This window comes from Filicampus tigris, chromosome 1 (assembly GCF_054856515.1).
Source record: "Filicampus tigris isolate MCC_2025a chromosome 1, RoL_Ftig_1.0, whole genome shotgun sequence".
In the NCBI taxonomy this organism is placed as follows: domain Eukaryota; kingdom Metazoa; phylum Chordata; class Actinopteri; order Syngnathiformes; family Syngnathidae; genus Filicampus; species Filicampus tigris.
Window position 1 is genome coordinate 1893111 of NC_141217.1, and position 25337 is coordinate 1918447.

Here is a 25337-nt window from a genome sequence, read left to right on the forward strand (position 1 = left end):
CAGCTGTCTTCGGGCAGTAGGCGGGGGACACCCTGAATTGGTTGCCAGCCAATCGCAGGGCACACAGAGACAAACAAAAACCGCACTCACAATCACACCTAGAGGCAATTTAGAGTGGTCCAATCAACCTACCAAGCATGTTTTTGGAATGTGGGAGGAAAACGGAGTACCCGGAGTAAACCCACGCAGGCACGGGGAGAACCCACGACCTCTGAACTGTGAGGCGGACTAGCTAACCAGTCGTCCACTGTGCCGCCTGCGTGGATATTTCTTTCTTAGGGCATTGATTGGATCACACCCGGACTGCTCTGTTTGTCTTAGAAGGCGTTTTCGCCTCTCATCCGAGAAGCTTCTCTCACCCCTCTTTCAAACCATCTGTCTTCTCTGTCAAGAATATAAATGTTTTTGTCTTCCAAAGAGTGTTACTTGTCTTTGAGGTGCAGGTAGACAGCTGATTGTTGACCTGAAGACTTAGTCCGTTTGTGTTTTGAATGCGACTGCTCACTGTGTTTGTTTTCCCCAATCTTGTGGCTGTGCATTCCTCACTGCACTTGATTGCATACACTAGATTACTTTTCTGAGTATGGGGTGTCCGGTCTTTGGGATGTATCAGCCTTTGTCGCAGGGTGTTACCAGGTTTGAAGTGCACCAGAATGTTATGTTGGTTGAAAATGCCGTCCTTTCATCCATTCCAAAGAGGCTCGATGGTTTTGTGTCCAACATACAACAAAAACACAGTCTGCAAAGGGAACCCCTACTTTATCATACCAGAAGGAAATATGTAGCGACTCCAAGCAGCCTTGTCGCTTCTGAGAGATAGTGGGTGGGTTGGGTACTTGTCTGACGCGCTGCTATTACGGTGGCTTGACAGTTGAAACACTTGAGCCTTGATTGCGCTTTGAATGGTTTTAATATAACAGTGGCGTAGCGTAGCAAAGCATATGCTTGTAGCAAAGCAAAGCGAAGCATTTAGCGCAGCGTTTAGCGATCAACAAAAAATACGGCTACCCAGCCCAACTCTCTCTTCCGTACAGCTGGTAAGCACGCCTATTTAAAATTACCCGGCATTCACCACGTGACCCAACCAACAACCCGTTACCATAGCAACCAAAACACCACGTTACATAACTCAATTATGGCGCCTACGGAATATTAATGTGAAGTTTCCACCCAACGTCTCGTTTGCTCAGGGAGTTTTGTGTGAATGCTCAGAGACATGGAAAATTAGGGGGAACATTGCATGGCGGTGGCCTTCAGCTGGCCCAGCAACCAAGCATGACAACAACATTCCCGTCAAAAGATTTTAATCCATGCTGTAAATCCAGGAGACCCAGCAGCAGCTGAGGCTCCCATCAAACTATTTCAGGGCTGTCAATGTTCCCTTTGGACTTTTTTGTCATTCCTTTCACACCACGCCTTTTCCAGAGTGACAGTTTTTACTCTGGTGTGCACAACTGATACCGACTACCACCGGCACTAGACCTGACGGCAGCAGTAGATTGACTCATTTTAATGTTTAAAACTAGGACGGCCTTGTTGTTTTCTTCTCTTTATTATAGAAATATTTTTTCAATTACAATATTTCATAAACACATGGATGCTATTTCAGGCATTTCCTATTATTTGCAAAAACTATTCAAACCCTCCTGGTAGCTTAAAACTTACAAACATGTCCCTTCTATACTGTGGGTTAGTTTGATTGCAGTTTAACCCTCATTCTATGTTTAGTTCTTTGGTGCGCTGAAAATGAATGGGTCAGTGTGACCTACTGCCTGCTTAAGTGGGTACACGCATACCAATTTTCATCCAAAGTGAGGACCAGTACCCATTTATAAAATGTGAGCAAGGTGGAAACTACTCCTGTGGTGTGTAATGCCCTAAAATTTTTTCAAACATTTATCTATCCATTTAAGGCAATTAAAAACAGATTCTGACTTCATAACGCTGACCAGACTGCAGACAGCAGAGGAAAGCCCGCCGCATACCGTGCGACGTGACCTAACCCGACTTGTACTGGACCATGATAAAAAAATTGACAGTTGGCGACTCACACCCACGCATTGAACGATTTGATCTTTGGACACCTTGAGAAGTTAAACAGTGAACCTGTATAAGCTTTTGAGCGTGCATATAGAGTATATTGTACTTTTATTAAAACATAAAAAGATAGTGTAAAAGTCATATAGGGAAGCAGTTTTCGACAGAGAGAGGACGTGGGTGGGAACAAAAGAGGGAATATATTGGGCCTCATTCACTAATAAATTCGTACAAATGTTCTCACTCTAGTCTGCACACAGGTTGAGTGTATATGCAAGATCACCGTCAGATTCATGAGATCATGCACATGCGTACCAGACCATTTCCTTCACACCGTATGTTGATGAATGAATTCATTCTAAGTGACAGCTCGAGTTTGCAGAAGCCCCAACTCCATTTCCCCATAAATGGGCATCCGTTTGGCGGCATCTCAGCCAATGCTGGAGCTTTATAAAACACAAGAGATGGCCCCAAAACGTTCATAACTTTCTTCAGCTTTATCCTATTTTCAAAAGGTGCATATCATCAGAATGCTTGCTGAACAGGATACAGGATAATGATGTTGTCAATCATTTTGAGTTCATTTCAAAGTTAGAGAATGCTGCACACAAAACATGCATAGAAAAGATCATTTAAAAGCCGAGAAGGAACAAACACTCCACAAGTTGTCAAAATACATAGTGAGGACTAAATAGAGGGGCGGCACGGTGGTCGACTGGTTAGCACATCCGCCTCACAGTTCAGAGGTCGTGGGTTCGATCCCGGCTCCGGCCTCGCTGTGTGGAGTTTGCATGTTCTCCCCGTGCCTGCGTGGGTTTTCTCCGGGTACAGATAATGGATGGATGGATGGATGGACTAAATAGAGCACAGAAAATAGAAAATTGTAGTAAGAATTCATGAATTTACGAAGTGTTGGAACTACTGTAGTCACAGAAAAAAAAATATGGAAAAAACTATGCCAGTAAGTGTTACCACAGGCAAGACTTGAGTGCAGAGATGGGCACTTTACCGACCTGGGCACCCTTCCGTCCTTATTCATAAAAATAATCGTCCACAGACCCCGTCTGTCCTCATCCTATTAAAGCGCTTCCATCCTTACATATCCATATGACTTTCATCCTACCACAAAAGTGTTGAGAAGTTGAGAAGAGCATTAAAATGACTGTAACAGTGAGTAAGGTTGTGTGTTTGTACCGAATGTAATTAATATGATTGACATACAAAAAAATTCCCTTATCAGTCTTAAAACATGTAAAATCACACTAGCAACAACACGTACACACACGCACCCCCCCCACACACACACACACGCACCCCCCCTCCCCGCACACACACACGCGCGCACACACACAAATAAAAGACAAATCAACATACCATACCTTAAAGAGGAAGTCAACCCAATTTTTATTTCAAGAATATGTTCTATGCATGTGTATTCCGGCTGGAGTCGGCACCTCTTGGTCGCGTCAGCTTTGAGTTTGATCTCCCTGCTACACCCACCAGAGATGTGGTAAGACACAGGAGGTCCGGCGTCTTTATGCTGATTCTTGCGTTGTTCAAGCGTTAATTTCAAAACTATATACTTTTTTTTTTTTTTTAAAGGACAGAAAGGAATTCTGTATACTCGTGACTCTATGGATGTGGACAAGGCCTGATCGAACACCCAAATGGACAAAGAAAAACGTCTTGTAAAACTAACTGCAAGAGCATTTGCTGAAAGCGGAACCGTCACCAGAGCCCAGCCTTAAGGGGGGCAACATGAAATGCATGGGGGGGGCCCTAATAATTATTAATACCCTACTAGGACTGGGCGCTAATTCAATATCAACAGAGTTGCGCATTTTACAAAAAAGTGAGCGTCTGCTATCCGTCATCCGTCTGCAGTGTGGGGTAGTCGTCCGTCATTCGCCTTTCTTTCTAGGGAGAAAAAGATAGTACCCATCCCTATGCTGGACCGCCTCTACTTTTAAACTGCTGTATCCGTGGACGAGTCTGGCTAAACTTTCACTCACACCCCCAGCCCCCATTTTTTCAAAGTATCTTTATTTGGTTTAACGTTATTTTCTCTTGAGACACCAGCAGTTGACTTTTTTTCCCGGTTTCTTCTCACCTCTTAGTTTCGATTGGACCGTAAAAAGCCAATCAGAATGAGCCCTACCGTCTGACTCCTGATTGGTTAGGAATCGTGGCACAATTATCACACCTGTATTGCATGCGTATTGTACGCGTAGCGAAGACGCAAGCGTAAAAACAATCTTGTGCGTGCATGTGGACGGTTTTGTACATGTGGAACACGCCTTTTCACAGAACATGCTTTTGTATGCAGTATTTAACATTACATGCCCGCAAAAAACGTTTGTACGTGGTATTTCACATTACATACACATGAAACACATTTTTGTACGCGGAATTTCAAATTACGCTGATCTAACACCGTACTACGACGGCAAATCCCCTCGGATCGAAACATACTCTTACTTTACGGCGGCGCCGTCGTGATGTCAGAAAACGTTTCCAATAGGAGACGGGCTGGCAAGTGATTTACTGCTATTTTGGAGGATTTTTACAAGTCACAGCATGAGGACAATGGAGGAAGCCTCGATAAATAAAGTGCATTTACTGTATTATCACTGAAAGATACATCTTGTCACCTCTTGATTTGGCTTTTTAAAACGAGCAAAGACTTGGCTTTCTTTTGTAACAATGAAAGATACATTTTGTAAATCGGTAGGAAAAGACTCACTTTTTACTTCCTGGTCAGCTGCTACGTCAGCACTTCCAAATATGGGCATGCTGTGCGCATCTGGCCTTGTCTGAATGCAGCGATTGAACAGATGACATTCAGAAAGCGAGGTGCCAGCTACGTGCATCTCACGCATGCACTTTGATGCAAATGAGATGGTGGGAAAAAACGTTGAGTAGTGTTGCCAACCAAGTTCACTTTCAAAATTGGAGGGGAAAAAAATCAGAGCATAACAAAAATATGAAGTTCAACACAGGACGTTTTAACACAGTTTTTGGTTGAATGTCATGGCAGTCCCACTATAAAAACAAACAACAAAATCAAAACAGCTACACCAGCACAAATACACAGAAAAGCGAGCATATCTTGGGAGCTCATATGCTGGTCTATGCTGGGAGGTTATCTGCAGAGTCATTCTGCCTCATATGTTCGGCATCTTTTGAGCAAGGCTTCGCATCTTCAGCGGTTCTTCAGTTCCCTACTTGCAAACATCAACTAGGAATTTTCCAAAAGGGACTGAACTTCACAAACGCAAGTTGCTCTCTTTGAAAGGTCAGGCAGAAAAGTAGACAACAGTTGTTCCCAACATTGATGAAACACTTGTTTCAACTTGCTTGGAAGTTTGAACACTGCATAAGCTAAAAAGCCATACAAAAAAGGGGAGTTTGTCAAAATATGCAAGAGAACTTGGGAGTGAGGGGACGGGATGGGGCAGTTTATGTGCGCCCACATGTATAATGCGGCTCTTTGCAGGAACATTTTAACAATTGTGGCTCTAGTTTTAATAAATGAATGCTTTGACGTGATAATAGTCATTCTTATTGGAATTAGTTTCCTCTAAAAGAAAGCGAGTCAGTTGAATTGACTGAATACATGCATGTCATGGCGCATGGTCAGGATGGTACCACCTCTGCCTCAATTTGAGCCAGGAAAAACCCTGCTATGGCATCAAAACGTAACAGAGGTGAGAAAAGGAAGTGCACTAACCGTAGTATTGGTGACAAATTGAAACTTATTACGTAGGGAGTCGGCTGTTTCTGTGCCTCAATATATGATCACAGGGGGTGCAACGATATGTGTATGCGTATCAAGGTGGTTAATGAAAACTAATAAAATAGCTAAAACTATACATCCGCTAATTTTCTGAAGCACCCCAGTCTGCCAATCCAGAGGCACTGTCCCCAATGTCCGCGCGTAGTTGCACAGGCGTGTCAACCAGGACAGCCCCACAACATCTCCTCCAATGGGGAATCTTTCTCCATGGTCTGAACACTGAACTCCTCCCATTGCCTTTGCTGGCTGTTGTGATTTTGGCTCGGCTGTGCCACGGGTTTGAGAAATGTTTCCACTTCCCCCCAGCAATGTGCTCATGTACACCTTCGTGCCATACTAGCCCACTCTAGAACATTCTATGGATGCTAATAATTCGTCATTCCACTGACAACATTGTGTCCTACCCTCCTTGTTTCAGGCTCAGATCACCATGACAATTAGCGGCGGACACTTCCGCTGTCCATCATGTCAACATAAGGTGATCCTGGACAGGCACGGCGTCTTCAGCCTACAGCGCAATCTTCTGGTAGAGAACATCATCGACATCTACAAACACGAAGTCTGCAGTAACGACGACAGGTGGAAAAAAACAACACGTATGCGGAAGATGACAACTGAGTTTTTGTTTGAGGCCTGACTTTCCTCTCCAGGCCCCTCCCGCTCCCACCTTCACTTCCTGCTCAGGAGACGTGCTCCCAGCACTCAGATGAGAAGGTCAACATCTACTGCATCACCTGCCAGCTGACCACTTGCTCCCTTTGCAAAGTCTTTGGAAAACATCAGTCCTGCCAGGTGCAACCTCTGACAGACGCCCTGCAGCACAAAAAGGTCTCTTAGTTCATTCACTTCTACATTCATTCATTCATCAGATAATTTGGTCACCCATTGCGTCATTCATTGATTCATCAGTTCATCCATAATTCGGACATATTTTGATTTGTTTATCCATTCATAATTTCATTCATTCATGCAATTATCTATTCACCCAGTCATTCATTTTTTCCTTCATTCATCCACTTAACCATTCATCAGTTTTTGTCCATCTGTTCATTCACACTTGGTGGAGCTTCCTTTTTATGTTTCTAATATGCAAATCAAGCTCGCCAACTGGTCGCCAACCTTTTTTCTGCCACGGACTGGTTCATACAAGTCTATACACTTCGTGGCTCTGTAACTATTCCCCGTCCGGGGGGTAGAGAAAAACTTTCCAAATACGTCCGTTTATTTTACTCATTTGCTTGCATTTGATATTAGCGTTACGCGCCGGTGACAACTTGACATGCGTTAAGAGTCAGTCATAGATGGATGTAACGGAGAGAATCCGGTCACTTCAAAATAAAATGTTTTTCAGCCTCGGATAATAAATAAACTGGTAGTACTGTACTTTTTTTTTCTTTCTTTTTTTCATCTGTGCGGCCCGCCGCAGCCCGGTCCGAAGCGGCCCAGTACCGTTCCGCGGCCCGGTGGTTGGGGACCCCTGCCTTAAGGGATGCTTGGATGAGTTTGATGTGGAGGGGCAAGCCCATCAAAACCTAGTTTTGTGTGCAAAGAACAATTTAAAAAGGTCACTTGTTGCTAAATAGACTTCATAGAGCTCAACCACTTCTTCTTCTACTGGATCTGGCGGGCCACTGCATGACTTGCCTCTCAATAAAATCCCCACTGGGTATAATGCTTTCAGACATGTTTTGACAGTCAATATTTTTCATCACTCACACAAGAAAATGTGACTTGACTTAAATCACTCACAATCTATTTTGCAGGAGGAGCTGAGGGAAGGCTTAGCTTCCGTGGTGGAGATCAACCAGAAAGTTGGAGCATTGATGGCCGAGCTTGAGGAGGAGTGCAGGAAAATCGAGGTGGGTCCAGTGGTCCACCTTGTCGACTTGTCGTGCCGTGCACATTGGAAGCAATCACATCACATGGCATTTCTGGAAAAAAATGCATGCAACCTTACATATATGTAGACCATCTGATCCCAATGCAACATAAAGAAGGGGCCCTGGTTCATTTTATCCGATTTGTTTTTAAAATAAATTTGCTCCATTTATCAATTTAGAAAACCACCTTATTAACGTGACTTAGAGTAAATACACAAACACCAATACACCAAATATCCAAATAATTAAAGTTATAAAAAATTGTGATTCAGAGAAAAGAAAAATACAATCAAGTCACCTTATAAAATAGATAAATAAAAAAATAATAAATAGAAAATGCACTATCTGTTCAATATGATGTGTTTTTTGGAGGGGGGCGGGGATTAGACGGATAGACTGATCAAAATTTAGCGGTAGTTGGTTGCAGTTTGTAGTCGGAAACGCTAACGGAAACATGTTTAAAATTATACGCGGACCGGACCGTAAACGGGTACAATTTTTTCCGGCCGGACTAAATGGTGGATAAATGGACGGCGGAGGGGAACCCCCGGCTGTAGGCGGAAGGCGATAAAAGAACCGCACATTTTTTGTAAATGACCAGCTCTGTTGATTTATGACCTCATTAAATGCAACCAGTAGGGAACAAGCTTACTTGTCACCAAATAATTTACACTCAATAAACTTCTATTTGAAGTTATGTCATTTGAACGTGTCACAAATGTTAATCTGTACGTATCGCTCTCAAGGTTTCTCAACTTTCTGACGATGCCGTTTAGCTATTTTATCAGGCAAGGCAGGCTAGGATCATCTTTCGGCTTGCCTCTCCCTCACCACTCTGTCTCTGCCTGCAGGAGAGCTATGCGCAGTAGAGTAGACGGGTCTGTGTGGGTGTGTGTGTGTGTCACACTAACTACGTCGCTACAAAAAAAAGTAACGTGTTATATAAAAACTAAGACACTGCTGTTCTATTCGGCAAGATATTTGTACATTTTCAAATTTCAAGAATTCCCAGTTACTTCCATATACATTTTTAGCACATGCCTTTCTCCAGCTTCTACATATTTTTAAATTTGTCATTAACCCTTTGCCATTCCACCTGGCAGTTTTGCCTGAACGAAAGGTGCACCAAAGTAAATTTGATGCTGTACCTGAACCATTTGGAGTATTGGCATAGTTTGAGTCTCTTTTTGAAGATAACACTTTGAGTTTTTCTCCTCAACTGTCAGAATCTTTTTAAGTGCTACTGGCACTGAATTATGGAAGTTTGAATACATAAAAGAAGGCCGACCCACGGACGACCCACGGCCTTCTATGTATTCAAACTTCCATAATTCAGTGCCAGTATATACTCCAAATGGTTCAAGTACAGCATCAAATTTACTTTAATGCACCTTTCGTTCAGGTAAAACTGCCAGGTGGAATGGCAAAGGGCTACCGAAGCAGTTATTCGAGAGAAGATAATTATTTAATTTCCGATACGAATTGGCCCAAATATGAGTTGACCCTTTTAGGCCTTGTCTACACGTAGCCGGGGTTTTTTAACAACCGTATATCCCCCCCTGCCTGCGTTGGAATACACATTAAAAAAACGCATCCACACGTAACTGCAGAAGTGCGTTTTCAAACGCACGCCAAGCCTCTAGGTGGCAGTAGTTAGCCAAATACTGTCCATTCGGAAGAACTTCCGTCCTTTGACGTCACTTCTACGAAACCAAAAACACAGCACCAAACTCGTTCGGGAGAACCGACAAAAGGTCAAGATTGCTTTTAAACCTTTCACCGAGAAGCAGTGGTTGGTTGCGGACAAAGTAAGCAAAAAGCGCATCAAGAATGGCTATAACCAACGCAGCACCGCGAGAGTCCATGTTGACTTTAATGAAAACACAAGTCGCGCAAGTGACGTCAAAGCATTGTTGTCGCACAGTGACGATGTAAATCTATACCCGTCCATACGAAAACGCGGATCAGGAAATATCGGGATATATCCGCAAATCTCCACTGCGGCCGGAGTTTCGCGGTTTCACTGAAAAAACTCCAGGGACATGTGGATGATAGGGCTAACCGCAGGCTTATATCCGGCGTTTTCAAAACGCTCATGAAGTGTACTACAAGTACACTCATTTATATACTACTAGTATACAAGTCATATACTTCTAGTCCACAGTTTAGTTTACAGGTTTATACTTGAAGTGTACTGCAAGTGCATTCATTTATATACAAATTGTATACTTCTAGTTAACACTTTAGTTTGCGGGTTTATACTTTAAGTATAACAAAAGGACACTCATTGATGCACCATTTTACTTGTACAGCACATTTTAAGATAGCTTACTGTGCATTCCCAAATATAAAATAAAAGTAAAATGAAAAGAAAAAAGTCACGATATCAAATATTTCTTTACTGAGAAAGGTAGTTCAGGATTTCAATTGTTTCCATTTTCCCCATTTATTTGTTTAACATAACTAATATTACATTTTTTCTCTAATTATCTCCCTCACATCTTGGATTGTGGATCAGGGAACTTCACCTGAGTATGTGCTGTGGGTGAGAAAAAACACGTGAAATAAAACATTACTCAAATGTTATTTTTCGGTAAACCACTCACAATTAACTAGACATGAAGGGTTTTCTATACCGTTCTGAATTTAACTTTAGAGCAATAAGCAATACATGCTACAGGGGAACTGGATAAAATGAGCCACTTTGAGAGATAGTGTACACTACATAGTATCAGAAATCATTGTGGGCCGTTTACAACTCTCATACAATGCACTCACCAAGTATAGCATCAAGTTTTGAATCCATCCAACTTCATTGTCCAAAGGGCACTCCGTGATTTGTTTTGGGTAATTTTGTTGATCCTCCGAAGTCAATAATTGAAATAATGTCATGTTTTTGAATAAAGATGTGAAATTTAAAAAAAAATTGATCAAATTCATTGATTAAGCGACAAAATAATTGACAAGTTAATTGATTATCAAAATCGTTAGTTGCGATTATTTTGCCGGAAGTGTCCCGATCACTAGTGGCACCACTGTTACCTTTACCCTTCACATTTTCTCTCTTTCTTCCTTCAGCTCTTGGTATTTCTCCAGCTTTTAATGTTCCATTTTCCGGATGTTGCTATCATTTGGGATTGCGACATCTATCACGACTGCTGTCTTCTGATGTTCACCCACCACTACTACGTCAGGCTGGTTGGCTATCACCAGTTTGTCAGTCTGCTGCCAGATGTTCATGGAGAACAGTTAGCTTCTTTAGCTAGTAGGCATGAATCATGTCGGGTCCCGGTGCTGTCCAGCTCCTCATCTTTGACACTGTTGCTTGGATATCTACCAATGTTATGATGACTGGTTCTTGTTCTATGATGCTGCTCTGCTCTGTTTGTAGTATGCCAGCTCTTGGGCATTGGTATTGTGTGATGCATCCTTCCCCCAGATACTCTTCCAGTGTTGCTCTGTCTCAGCCTTGGGTGGGTCTTTTACGGTCTTGCTACCTTGCCACTGAGAATAGAACTTAGCTGAGTTTTTGGAGAACATTGTGATTATTCTCCTGGCCTCTACCTCTCTCGTGTACCTCTTCAGGGGAGTAGCCAAGGTTGTGAGTCTTTGCTTGGCAGTCCCAAGTGCCTCATCTGTGGACATCTTGCTGTATTTCTTGGGCAGTTCTTTCTTAAACTTCACACCTTTGTTTTGCCCTGTTAGGAGGCTAACTTCTCCCTGGGTCGCCCTTAATTTAGCCTCCAACTTTCTCTTCAATGGAGGTGTCCCATGCTCCCTCAGGTCAGTTTGTCTCATAGCCAAGTATCTCTGGGATAACTGATACTGCTGCATAGATCAGCCGATTGGTCTCAATAATGTTCTTAGTGGGGATACTTATCAGTGCTGTTGACATCATTCAGTAGTGATTTTGATGGTACTTTTGGCAAGCAGGAGGTAGTTGAATTCCCCCAGGACTTAATGATCTTCTTTCTCAGGTCAGTTGCTCTTGTGTTAAGCTGTTCTGCTTGTGGGGATAGGAACCCACTCTCGATGTTTGGGGGTGACGGTGAAACCACCCCTCTAATGACCTTCTGTCCTGGCTCATATTATCTTTGTTCTGCAGATGAAGCACATTGTACCTCATCCATCTCCAGCTGTGAAGGCAGCTTCCTATTGCTGATGTTTGAACATTGAGCCCGTAGTTGTTTCTTGCTCATTGTAGATGTGGTGTACCGAAGAATCCAAGCCTCCCACATTTTCTGCATCTATCCTCTCTCACTGGAGTTACTAGCATAGTAGCACTCCATCAGTACCTCGTTTTCCGCCTTGTTCCATGAATGCCTCATTCTTGTTCCAGTAGCCCATTTCTCACCAGCGTGTCCTGGTTCCCCAACAGCTGGCGCAGACCTTGTTTACCCGGGCGGCATCTGAGCCGGTATTATTCTTTCATTATTTGTGTCACTCATCTGAGGTATCGGCGCATAGCATGAAGGGTCTTGCCTAAGGACCCAGCTGGATTCTACCAGTCCCCCGTGTCAGTGGTCTTAACCACTGGACCATCGAGTTGCAAATAAATAAATAAATATAATATAAAAAAAGCTTTAAAAAAATATATACACATATATATATATATATATATATATATATATATATATATATATATATATATATATATATATATATACATACAGTATATATATATATATATATATATTAGTGCTGTCACAAACAATTAAAATTTTAAAACTAATTAATCGCAAAATTTTCCATAATTGATCGTGATTAATCGCATTTTTCAACTACAACTTTTTACCCAGCTTGAAACCAATATTTACGTGAGTAAAATCTTGGAATTAATGTGGGGGAAAAAAATAAAAGTATAGTTCAATTCAAAAACTGTTCTAATAGCTTTCTTTGATCCTTAAATAAGATTCTTTTCCTGTAAAATACAACAGTTGAACGATACACCAAAGACGTACAACTAATATGGTATTTGAATTTGGCTGTTGGAAAGTGTGCAAATTATTTGGGATCCCTCCAATGAGCCATCAAGCAACTTTTTAAAGTAAAACTACGTAAAACTCTGTTTTTGCGACAGTGACGCTCCTCTAAATTTGGCTGCAAAGTGAACAGAGGTCAGCTGCTCCAGGAAGTAAATAAAACTGATGTGTATATGTGTATATATGTATATATGTGTATATATATATATATATATATATATATATATATATATATATATATATATATATATATGTGTATATATATATATATATATATATATGTGTATATATATATATATATATATATATATATATATATATATATATATATATATATGTATATATATATATATATATATATATATATATATATATATATATATATATATATATATATATATATATATATATACATAGATAAGTGCATCATGAGTACAGTAATTCCCAAACCTTCCATTGGTATTTGATGACTGAACACGCTATTCGATGACAGAGCACGAGCTCTATTCGTTTACAAAATAAATCAAATGTTTATTTTTTGCACAGGAGAGCTGCAAGACTCACAAACAAAATGTATGCGACAAGTTCAGACGAATGTTCTCAATTCTGGATGAAAGACTTGTTGTGAGTTTCACGCCAGTGTTTCCTCCCTTCCCGGCAAGCAAACAAGAACTATAACGTGAGCTTTGCTTGTGTGCGTGTGTGTGCGCGTGTGTGTTTTCATGATGAAGGCGATGTCGGAGCGAATTAACAACGAGGCGGAGGAGAAGACATGTTGTGCCCAGCTGCTGACGCGGTGCTATAGAGACAGGGTGGAGGCCAACAGGAAACTTTTGGAGAAAGCAGTGTGTGCTATGGAGGATCCCGACATGGCAGCTTTTGTTCAGGTCAGCTCAAAATCTCAGGTTGTTATGTTTGTTAGCGCCACTCAGAAATAAACAACACCCATAATCGACTTGTGGTTCCACATGCAAAGGGTCAGCATGATTCCAGTGCGGATTAATCTTCTCCCACTCAAGTGCCACCATCACCCACAATGTAGCTCAACACCACCTGTTAACCTAATGATTAGGCATCTGTTTTTGTTGATTGCCATTCATGCCATTTTTAATCAACAACAACAATATTAGCTTTTGATGACAATAGTATTTTTTATTTTAATTTGTTTTCTTTAAAATGACTTAAACTTCTGTCTTAAAAATTATTATGCACAAAAAGTTACAAAAAATAAATGCTCTGGTTTCTCAACTGGTCTGGTTTCGGGACCCAACAGCACTTCTCAGACAAACAAATAACATTTTCATCATCTGAATTCATGTAATAAAAATATGTTGCAGGTCAAACCTGACATACAATATAACAGTGTGCCAATTGACACAAAATTACAGTTTAGGGTTAAACAAAAAAAACACAACGGTAGAAAAACATTCACTTTAACACAACACTAAGTGGCTGCAGTTTAAAAAAAAACAACCAAAAAACAACCTACAATGCACACAACATAGAAGATTTTGTCATAGATGTCAGCTAGAAGAAGAAAAAGGGATGAATGAGACAGCATGACCTTTCATGAAAAGAACGGAAGGAGCTGCGTTTTTCAATGGGCAGTAAAGGATTTTTTTTCTTTAAACCACAATATGCTATTAATATACGCACATGACACTTAACCTAGGACCCCCATACAGTACGTAAACCCCACCCCCCCATACATACATGATTGTAAATTGCGAGTTGTCCTGGCTGCAGAGAGCAGCTCGAGGAGTGGCTCAAAGTTTAAGACTTATTGGATAACTTTAAAATATACAATCAATATTCAAAGGTGTCAACATGAAAATCAGAGTGAAAGTGTTGTTGCTTTATGCTTTTGTATTCTTATCTCCAGAGCTGGGCTTCACCTAACTGTCACAGAGTTCCCATCTGCATATTTAGCCGGCCCAAGTGATCCCAGTCGGTCCGAGTCAACCAAACGGCATGGAGAATGGACTTAACCTGTACGACGTCACACGCAGGTGCCGCACTCCTGACATGCAGCCATAAAAAATAAAATAAAACAGTGTTGTGTACCTTTTGGTCCCACAGTCGCAATGACGTTTGCTCCAAATTGTTTTTATTTCGCCAATCAACACACTGTGCGTGTGTGTCTGTCTGTTGTTTTTGTTTGATATTTTTTTCTGTTTGGCGGCCTGTCTGCTCGTGCGGCACCTGCGTGTGACGTGAAGCTTACGTTCTCGACGCCGATTGGTTGTCGCCAACGAGGGACGTACTGGGACCACGTAGGTCGGCTAAATATCCAGACGGGAACTCAGTGACGGTTAGGCGATTCCCAGCTCTGCGTATCTTTTTATTTACCCTTTATCTCGATAAGGTTGTTGAAAACAGGCTACAAACAATCTTTGAGGCAGTGATTTATAAATATTTTTTATGAAACGTTTTTTTTCCCCTAAAACACATAATAGCTGAACCTATTTGTAGCCTGTCATGGAAATTAATATGTACATAATATGTATCTTGCGAGTATAAAATGTTGTTTGTATATGAGTATTTGCTTTTATTTTGCCTCGTTTTACTCTGCTGTCTGCAGCTTGGTCAGCATTGCAAATACCTTACCCTGGACTTCACTGATAGCTCTTATGGAGTTTCTAATTACAGCAGCGTAAAGTAAGTTTTGGACAAAAACAAAACAAATGATACATTGTGACTTTTTCTTTGTGCACATTAAAATACAAAACAAACACAGCCAGAAGCCGGGCTGAATTTCTAGTCCTGCACTCGGATCAACTCGGCACCGTCTGCAACTTGAAGTGTCTGGCTTGCCACACGTCATTTTCTGCCACAGTAAATCCTAGCTTGCGAGTTCCATTTTTGTGATTGAATCTAAGGCTACACTGCAGGTCTTAATGCTCAATTCAGATTTTTGGAAAAAAAAAAAAAATCAGATTTTTTTTGTGTAAGCTTTCATATTACATTATAAATGTGACCTCTGCCTTGTCTGCTGTATGAACACGTGTCTCCAAAGTGACCCGCATGCGCTGAAGAAGATATGACGTCACTCATGACGTATTGTTACAGGAGTAAATGTTATACTGTTATCACTACTGTTGGATACACTCTGTATGTTAACGCAGGTCACCAGCAAGCCAAACTCAATATTCATGAGCCAGGAAACTGAGCGTCTTGCTCTTTTTATTATGATCGTCTTGACAGCTTACTGTTGGGCTAACTGTGAGATCAGCCCAATGAAAATGTTGAGTGAAACCAAAAATGAATACAAATAAAATATGTGTTAGCTTTGCTAAACAAATAAATGCACCACAAATTGACTAGTGCCAAAAAACAGCCATAAATGCAAGCCTGAGCTGTTACAGAGGTAAACGAGCTGTTTTCGGGATCCTTTCATATGCTAATTAGATTATTAGCACTAACTTAACAGCATTGCTATGCCAATGCAAAGTGCACTGAGCTAACGAGTTTCAGGGAGAGCATTTAGCAAAATCGATCTCCAAAACAGATCTCTAAACACTTCTAACCACAATCAAACTTACAGCCATTGCTTTCGAAGGTGTATTAAAAAGAAATATAACTCGGGAGGAGCTGCGAGGATGATTAGGGCAGGCTTTCTGCGGCACGTCTCTCTGACTGAATATGGCAACTTCTACCCATAATACATTGCGGCTACTGACTTCGTTCTCATGAAATACAAGTAAACAATTAAAACTAATGTTGACTGGATAGAAATTATTTTAAACACAATGACCTTTTTAGCATAAAATAACTATGGCTATGGCTTTTTTAATTTTGTAACCTCTATGAAACACACTTTAAACATTTACTGTGGGCAGAACAAATGTGGTCCAGCGTTTCGGGGCATTTATTATTATTATTTACAAACAGTGAAGAGATTTGGTGGGAGGTAGAAATAAATACAGTATTTGGGGGAAATTATGAGGCGAGGCTTTCCTATCTCATTTCATGGAGACGTTAGTAACGACGACGTCACGTTAATAACCGTGAAAAATGTAAAAAACTGTCAAACTGAATCGATCTGAACCGTGGCTGAGTTACTACTATCACCATAAATGTCCACTTTATGATTCATGTTTCAAGTGGGATTAAATTAAAGTCAATACTGTTACTCAAAACAACTTTGCAGATTCGATCTCCCCGCTGTCAGCACTTTTCTCCTTTTCACTATTCTCCAAAACGCTTATCCTCACGAGGGTCGCAGGCATGCTGGAGCCTAACCCAGCTGTCTTCAGGCAGTTGGTGGGCTACACCCTTAACTGGTTGCCAGCCAATCGCAGAGCACACATAGACAAACACCCATTCACACACAATCATACCAAGGCACAATTTTAGTGAGTGTTCTATTAACCTACCATGCATGTCTTTGGAATGTGGTAGGAAACCGGAGTACCCGGAGAAAACCAAAGCAGGCGCAGTGAGAACATCCAAACTACGCACAGGAAGGCCGGAGCCCGAATTCAAACCCTCGACCACTGCTCTGTGTGGCAGAGGTGCTAACCAGTCATCCACCGTGCCACCCCAGTCAAATAATAATTACAAAAATAGATTAAAATTCAAAATGTACATTACATGAAATAATTTTATGTACGCTACAGCATTTAGCATCAGGCTATTGAAACTATAGCCTATGGCAGAATCCATTCATTTTCTGTACCGTGTATCCTCACAAGGTGACTTTGGGCAAGAGGCAATGGCACCCTGAACTGGTCGCCATCCAATTGCAAGGCACATAGACAAACAACTTTTTGCTCAAACAATTCAATGCAATCAAATTCCTTCAAGAACACTTAGATTTTCATAACATCTCATTTACATGTTACATTTTGGAGAATACGCATATTGTTTTGTCAAGCTGCTGACAAGAGACCCTCATTAGAATGAGTTGAGTCAGCCAGGCTACTCACCAAGCCACACACAACTCATTGACGGGTTTGGGCGTGGTAGAGGGCTCCTGCATGTTGACACAGATGGGATTTAATATAAACTGCAATTCAAGAAGACTGAAAAGAAAAGTCATGGAAATAAGTTTGAATACACGTGCAGCTTGTCACTCTAGCTGCCTACACCTGCTTGAACCAAAACGTATGTAGTACTGTTTTAATAAACCTGAATGGCCGTGTAGCCCATGTGCCCACATGACATGACAGGAAATGCAACTATCATTGGCCAAGTGGCCCACGTGACTCACACAAATCTGTTTTAAAGTACTATAAAGATGTAAAGCAGATATGGAATGTTAATTATTAGTGAATTAATCTTATCTGTTTTAAACAATTTGAAAACAGAAAGGTGGAAACCAAGTTATGAGGCAAAAACACTTTTTCATCAAATACCATCATGTGAGCGTTTTAACTACATTAGGAAGCTTGATTCCATCTTGCAAGCAAGGAGGAAAATGAGGCTGAAGAAAATTGTTTAGAGTCTAACCAGTGAACTCAATCATTATGTTAGGGTGTGGTTTCAATTTCAAATAGACACCAATTAGGAGTGAATTCAGGTGACACCCCATTTTCACAACATATCAGTGTTATATGATTGGAGTTTTGTAGGTCTCGAGTCCATAAGCCCAATTAGCAATTTACAAAACAACTACTTACTCAATGCGTGTTCATTTTATCTTTCAAGAAGGTATCCAAAATAAATAAAGATTCACACAAATCGATTGAATTTTCTCGTCAGTTTTCTTTACCATCTCTAAAGTTCAGGAATCATGCAATGATCAGATCTGGGCAGCTTTTCCATCCTTGCGAATGCTCTCACCCGAGATGGGCGAGGGCAGAAAAGGGGCGCGGTCTAACATGCAGCCCTCACATTTATACTGTCTTCAAAATCTAAACGTAATGTGGGTTGGTCTCCTCCCTGGCTGGCCCTGCCTATGGGGCTAATCTTCACCAGCTGGTCCTGTGCTCAGATCAGGGCACGCTGACTTTGAACTGATTAAGCGATGTGTGATTCCCAATTTGGTTTTTGGTTAACCTGTTGGCTAATATAAAGCCATTCTTATATATTCAGATCCTTCAATATCTTAGATCATATAGGCCATTTTATTACTGAGTGGTGTAAATGCAACACTGACATTCTGTTTTTAACACCGTCCCCAAACTTTGCAGTATATGACCGGTGTCAGAGTTTGGTCTGCTTCGCCGGTAGTCGGATTCATTTCCAGTGAGGGTTGGATTCGGCCAAGGCAGCCGTTTGTCAACAATTTTGTTCATAACTTTCATGGAAAGAATTTCGGGATGTTGTGATTTCAAAGGCGTTGAGGGTGTCTGTTTTGGTGGCCTCAGTAATTACATCTCTGCTTTTTGCAGATGATGTGGATCTGATGGCTTCTTCAACTTTCACTGAAATGATTCGCTGCTGAGTGTGAAGCGATTGGATGAGAAACAGCAAGTAGGTAGGATGGAGCGGGGAGATTAAAAGGCAGATCGGAGCGGTATTTGCAGTGATGCAGACTCTGTATTGGTCTCAGCCGAAAGACAAAGCTCTTGATTTATCGGTCGATATACTCTCTTACCTCGGTCAAAAGCTGTGGGTTGTGACCAAAATAAGATCCTGAAACAAGCAGCTGAAATGAGTTTCCTTTGGAAGGTGTCCAGGCTTTCTCTTAGAGACTGAGTGAGAAGTTCGGTCATCCAGAAGAGCGGCTGCTCCTCTGCATTGAGAGGAGTCAGATGAGGTGGCTGGGGCATCTGATCAGGATGCCTCCTGGACGCCTCCCTGGTGAGGTGTTATGGGCACGTCTCAATGGGAGGAGGCCCGAGGAGGGACCCAGGACATGCTGGAGAGACTGTCTCCCGGTTGGCCTGGGAACACCTCAGGATCCCACTGGAAGAGCTGGACCAAGTGGCTGGAGAGAGGGAAGTCTGGGCTTCCTTGCTTAAACTGCTGCCCCCGCGACCAGACCTTGCATGAGTGGAAAAAGATGGATGGATGGATCGATGGTCCATTTCAGTCGTGTTCGTCCGTTTTATTTCATGTCTTGTTAACCTGTGTGCCTTATTAAGAAACCTAGCCTTGATCAAGGTGTGCTGTCAAATTTTAGACTTATTTCCAAGTTGCCTTTTATTTCTAAAATTCTGAAAAAAGTGGTGCACTTACAGTTAAGATATTTCTTAGATGAACATAATGTCATGGATGTTTTCCAGTCAGGCTTCAAGATGATGCATAGCACAGAGTCAGCCCCGTTACGTGTTTTTGATGACATCCTCCTGGCAAATGACACTGGAGACTATGATTGTCTTGTTTTGTCTGATTTGACTGCAGCATTCGATAGTAGACCACAGTATTCTTTTGACTTGTTTGCAACACCCACTGGGCATTAGTGGAATCACTCTAGAGTGGTTTGGATTCTATTTAGCTGGCAGGACGTTTTCTGTTAGCCTAGGTTCCTCTGAGTCCTGCTCTGCCCCTCTATTGTAAGGTATTCCACAGGGTTCAATTTTGGGGTCATTGCTGTTCTTGTTGTATTTGTGGCCCATGGGTTTCATCCTCCGAAAACTCAGTATTTCCTTCCACTGCTCTGCGGATGACTGTCAAATCTATGTCCCGCTGAGCAAAAAAAGCTTTCTCCTTAAGATTACTTTTGTCCTGTGTAGAGGACATCAAAGCCTGGATGACTCTAAATTCACTTCTTAAATTTCAATGAAAAGAAAACAGAAGTTATGGTGTTCGGTCCTAGTGGCTCTTCTACATCCCACCCTGTTGACCTGGGTCCCCTGGCTTCATATCTAAAGCCAACAGTCTCAAACTTGGGTTTTAAAATGGACAGTGATCTTAAATTGGAGCAGCAAATCAGCGCTGTTGTAAAGCCCAGCTTCTTTCACCTTAAAACAGCTGGCTAAGGTAAAGCTCCTCCTTTCTCATCAGCACTTAGAAACAGTAATCCATGCCTTTGTTACATCTCGGCTCGATTTCTGTAATGCACCTAAAGGAGCTCAACAGCTTCAGACCAGCGGCGCTGATGTCTCACCTGATAAAGACCCTGGAGAGACTGGTCCTCGTTCACCTGCGCCCCCCTGGTGAGCTCCTCAATGGACCCACTACAGTTTGCATACCAGCCTGGTATCAGCGTGGATGATGCCCTCATCTACCTCCTCCACACTTCATTCTCCCACCTGGAGAAGGCGGGGAGCACTGTGAGGATCATGTTCTTTGATTTCTCCAGTGCTTTCAACACCATCCAGCCCACCCTATTGGGAGACAAGCTGGAGCAGGCGGGAGTGGCCCACCACCTCACCACATGGATCCAGGATTACCTCACAAACCGGCCACAGTATGTGAGGACACAGGACTGTGTGTCTGACGTGCTCCTCTGCAGCACGGGGGCGCCGCAGGGAGCTGTCTTGGCTCTCTTCTTGTTCACCCTCTACACTTCGGACTTCAACTACAACACCCCTACCTGTCACCTGCAGAAGTTCTCTGACGACTCTGCGATTGTCAGCCTCATCACAGACGGAGACGATCGGGAGTACAGAGAACTTACTCAGGGTTTTGTGGACTGGTGCCAGCAGAACCACTTCCTGATCAATGTGGGGAAATCCAAAGAGATGGTGGTGGATTTCTGCAGGCGCCAACACTGTGAATATCCGGGGAACAGATGTTGAGAGAGTCTCAATTTACAAGTACCTGGGTGTTCATCTGAACAATAAACTGGACTGGAGCGACAACACAGACGCTCTCTATAGGAAGGGTCAGAGCAGACTCTTCCTACTCAGGAGACTGAGGTCCTTTGGGGTTCAGGGGACACTCCTCAGGAACTTGGTGGTTGCATCTGTCATTTTCCAGGGAGTGGTCTCCTGGGCGGGCGGCGTCTCGGCCCGGGCCAAGAAGAGGCCGGACAAACTGGTCAAGAGGGCCAGCTCTGTCCTGGGCTGCTCCCTGGATTTGGTGGACTCAGTAGGGGACAGGAGGATGATGGCTAAACTGTCATCAATGCTGGACAACCCGGCCCACCCCCTCCAGGGCACTCTAACAGCACTCCACAGCTCCTTCAGCGACAGACTGTTACACCCTCGCTGTGCAAAGGAGAGATTCCGCCGCTCCTTCTTGCCTGCTGCTGTCAGACTGTTTAACAAGAATATTGGGTAGTCTCTACAAACACTGGTGGACATTAGTGCAATTGTGCAGTCCTGCACCTGATTGTATATTGTGCAATACTCAACATTCCCCACTAATGTATTTTTATTTTTATCCAATGCTGTTCCGTATATTTCACTGCAGCACTGCAGCACTGTCACTTACAGTATTTTTTCCTCTGTACTGTGTACAGGCTAACATGAGTGTTTCTTCATACTTTATATGTAGATGTATGTTGGTGTGTATATACATGGGTATATACACATGGTTACTGCGTATATTTACATAGGTTGGATTCTGAATGTTTGCTGTTAATGTCATACATTTACGGCTACATTATGCCGCCGTCCCTGTGTGACCTATATCGTTGTTGCTGTAACGCTGAACATTTCCCCAATGTGTGATCAATAATGGCCTTCTTATTTTATCTTATCTTATTTTAGGGTTCATTTTAAGATGCTTCTAATTGTTAATAAGTCATTAAATGGCCTCACCTCGGCATACCTCCCTATCTCCTCCACTCCTACGCTCCTTCCTGCAGCCTCAGGTGCCGAGGACCAAGCGGAGCCTCAGAGGGGATCGAGCCTTTTCGGCTGCTGGTCCTTCCCTTTGGAACGACCTTCCATTGGATGTTAGGCAAGCCCCCTCCCTGTCCACTTTTAAAACCCGGTTGAAGACACATTTTTATTCTCTGGCTTTTGAGCCGACCTGAGACTGACACATTTTTTGGCTGCTTTCCGGTGTCTATTGTATATAATGTTTTATGTAAATTTATTGCTTTCACTCGTTGTGTTATGGGTATTTTTTTTGTTGTATGTAAAGTGCTTTGTTACCTTTTAGATGAGACACCTAACTTTTGAGATGATCTGATAAAATCACAAGGAGGAGTTTGTTAAAATATGACCTCTATAAAAGGCCAAAAATGGGGCCAAATTTGAAAGTAGATTAAAAAGGGGGCGGCACGGTGGTCGACTGGTTAGCACGTCCGCCTCACAGTTCAGAGGTCGTGGGTTCGATCCCGGCTCTGGCCTCCCTGTGTGGAGTTTGCATGTTCTCCCCGTGCCTGCGTGGGTTTTCTCCGGGCACTCCGGTTTCCTCCCACATTCCAAAAACATGCATGGTAAGTTGATTGGACACTCCAAATTGGCCCTAGGTGTGATTGTGAGTGCGGATGTTTGTCTCTGTGTGCCCTGCGATTGGCTGGCAACCAGTTCAGGGTGTCCCCCGCCTACTGCCCAAAGACAGCTGGGATAGGCTCCAGCACGCCCCGCGACCCTTGTGAGGAGAAGCGGTACAGATAATGGATGGATGGATTAAAAAGGGCCAACTTCGGTTAGGTTTAGCATATGCTCCAAGAGACTTTTTTGTTGGCTTTGCCCTGTTTTTTTTCTTTTCCTAGATCTTGGTTAAACATACAACTGGGGAAATTTCATTGCAAATTTGTAGGGGGGCGCTACTTGTTATGTTCGTGTGTGTCGGGAAATAATGAGAACGAGAGAGGGAATGACTTGCTTTGAAACTTTACTAGACTCCTCTCTCTAACCAGCACACCTTCACCTTCAGTTTTCCACTAAAGAACCCTTTTACCTCCAAGGGCTGCCTGTCCGGGCCATACAGTGGAATTTTAGGAGGTCCCAAAGTCCCATGTTTGTCTGATGAGTAGTGGTGAAACGGAATAGCTTTGACTCCTGCACCAGTGTCTAATTTAAACTCTCTTGTCCCTCCATTTAATTCCAGATGTACTGTCCATTCATTTTCAACACTGTTCATGTCGATAATCATCTCTCCAAGAAAGGTGAGGTCAAAGTCACCCTCTGTAGAATCATCTATGATGTCATGGATGCCGCCAGCTGACCAGGCAAAATGTCCTTTCCTTTTACATTTGTGGCATTCTGCAACTTTAGCGGAGCAGTCTTTCCACTTGTGGTCTGTTGTATTTCCACATTTTCCGCAGCATGTGGCTTTGTCCGTATTTCCTCGTTAATATGTGTGCTGTTCTTGTGTCCTCCTTTTGGAACATACTGGGTTTTGGGTCTTGCCGACATAACCTCTAAGTTTTCAGACTGCCTCTCATTCATATTGTCACGCAGTACTGGTTGCTGCCTCTTTATTTCTTCACTGTGGCGTACTCTGGTTATTGTCTTTTCCAATGTGAGATCAGGATCCATCTGTAATGACTCAGACAACTTTGCATCTTGCAGACTAATAAGCTCCTCTCTTAGTGCTCCAAATGCACAGTGTTCCGCGAGGCTATGCACAGCAGTGATGAACGATTTCGCACTTTCTTTTGGTTCTTGATTTCGTCTATTAAATCGTGCATGCTCAAAAATGACATTTTTCTTGCTCACGCAATGGTTCTCAAAAGCTTGTTTCACATCTGTATATTTCATTTCTCTAGTCCGCTGATAGTGTAGTGGTACACACGCCTGAGTTGTGTGCGGGCAGCGTGGGATCGATTCCCGCTCAGTGACAGTGTCTATGTGTGCCCTGCGACTGGCTGGCGACCAGTTCGGGGTGTAGTCTGCCTTCGCCCATTGACGGCTGGGATAGGCTCCAGCAACTCCCCGCGACCCTATATAGGATAAGCGGTTTGGAAGATGACATGACATGACATATTTCATTTCTGATCACTGCTTAAAGGCAGAACACTCAGTATATCTTCAGCTTCATCCCCTAGAGTATACATCAGTGTGTTAACTTGGTACACTTCAGACTGTTTATCCAGACTTGATGCTATCCTGAAACGTTCAAAACGTCGAATCCACTTTGGCCATTCATTTGCATTGCTGAAGTCAAAGTTACCAGGTGGCACTAGTTGGACACTGCTTGCTAGTGCTGGAGGGTTGCCTTGCATTTTTTTTCTCTCTGTATTATTATTTGAACTGCTCCTTGGTTTGTTTTCTTCTTTTTGGCTTTACCTGCTGCCTGGTTGCCTGTTTACGTCACCCCGACGCAACTTCGGCTGAGTCCACTCTCCTCTTTGCTTTCTCGACGGGCGTTAGCGAGCCATCGTTAGACTCAAGCGCTAACGTAGTCTCCCGCTCGTCTGGTCCGGATAATTCACCTCTTGGAGGCGTATCACTCCCACGACTATAACGGGTTTCATTCTGACACCATGTTGTGGTGTTACGGGACCTCCCTCTAACCAGCCATCCCATTGGCTGAGACATCAACATCGATCCACGTAATAGGTTAGATTAACCTTTACACAACACTACTGAGCTACAGTATTCATAGTGCAAGTGGACTATGCACTAGTGTATAGGGGACAGTGGGGTATGTAGTGCCAATTTTTACTTAAATGCCTTTTACGCAAGGGGATCACAGGAATGCCTCCAACTAAAACATGTACATATAGTTGAGGATGTTGTGCATCCCTGGAAGCAATCACTTTGGATCTTAAATAAACAGTATGAAAAATCTAGCTTGTGGTTTGAAAAAGTGGTTTGAATATCTTCACAGATTCGGCCTACTACTGCACATTCCACTTGTCAATGCTGCAGGAGAATGTGAACTTGTGCTCTCTTCTAGCTGTACCAC

At 42.6% G+C, this 25337-nt stretch overlaps 1 protein-coding gene across 2 annotated transcripts in view; it reads left to right on the forward strand.

Annotated features, from left to right (window-relative positions):
• LOC147152454 (tripartite motif-containing protein 54-like) overlaps window positions 1-25337 on the forward strand; it is a 43543-nt gene that overhangs the window by 9514 nt on the left and 8692 nt on the right. Inside the window, exons 3-7 of one of the 2 annotated variants that reach the window (XM_086042494.1) lie at window positions 6252-6412; window positions 6484-6661; window positions 7597-7692; window positions 13242-13319; window positions 13427-13582. In XM_086042494.1, coding sequence (XP_085898620.1) covers window positions 6252-6412; window positions 6484-6661; window positions 7597-7692; window positions 13242-13319; window positions 13427-13582 — 669 coding nt within the window. The remainder of the gene's footprint in view (window positions 1-6251; window positions 6413-6483; window positions 6662-7596; window positions 7693-13241; window positions 13320-13426; window positions 13583-25337) is intronic. The other variant, XM_086042505.1, reaches the window with a different exon arrangement.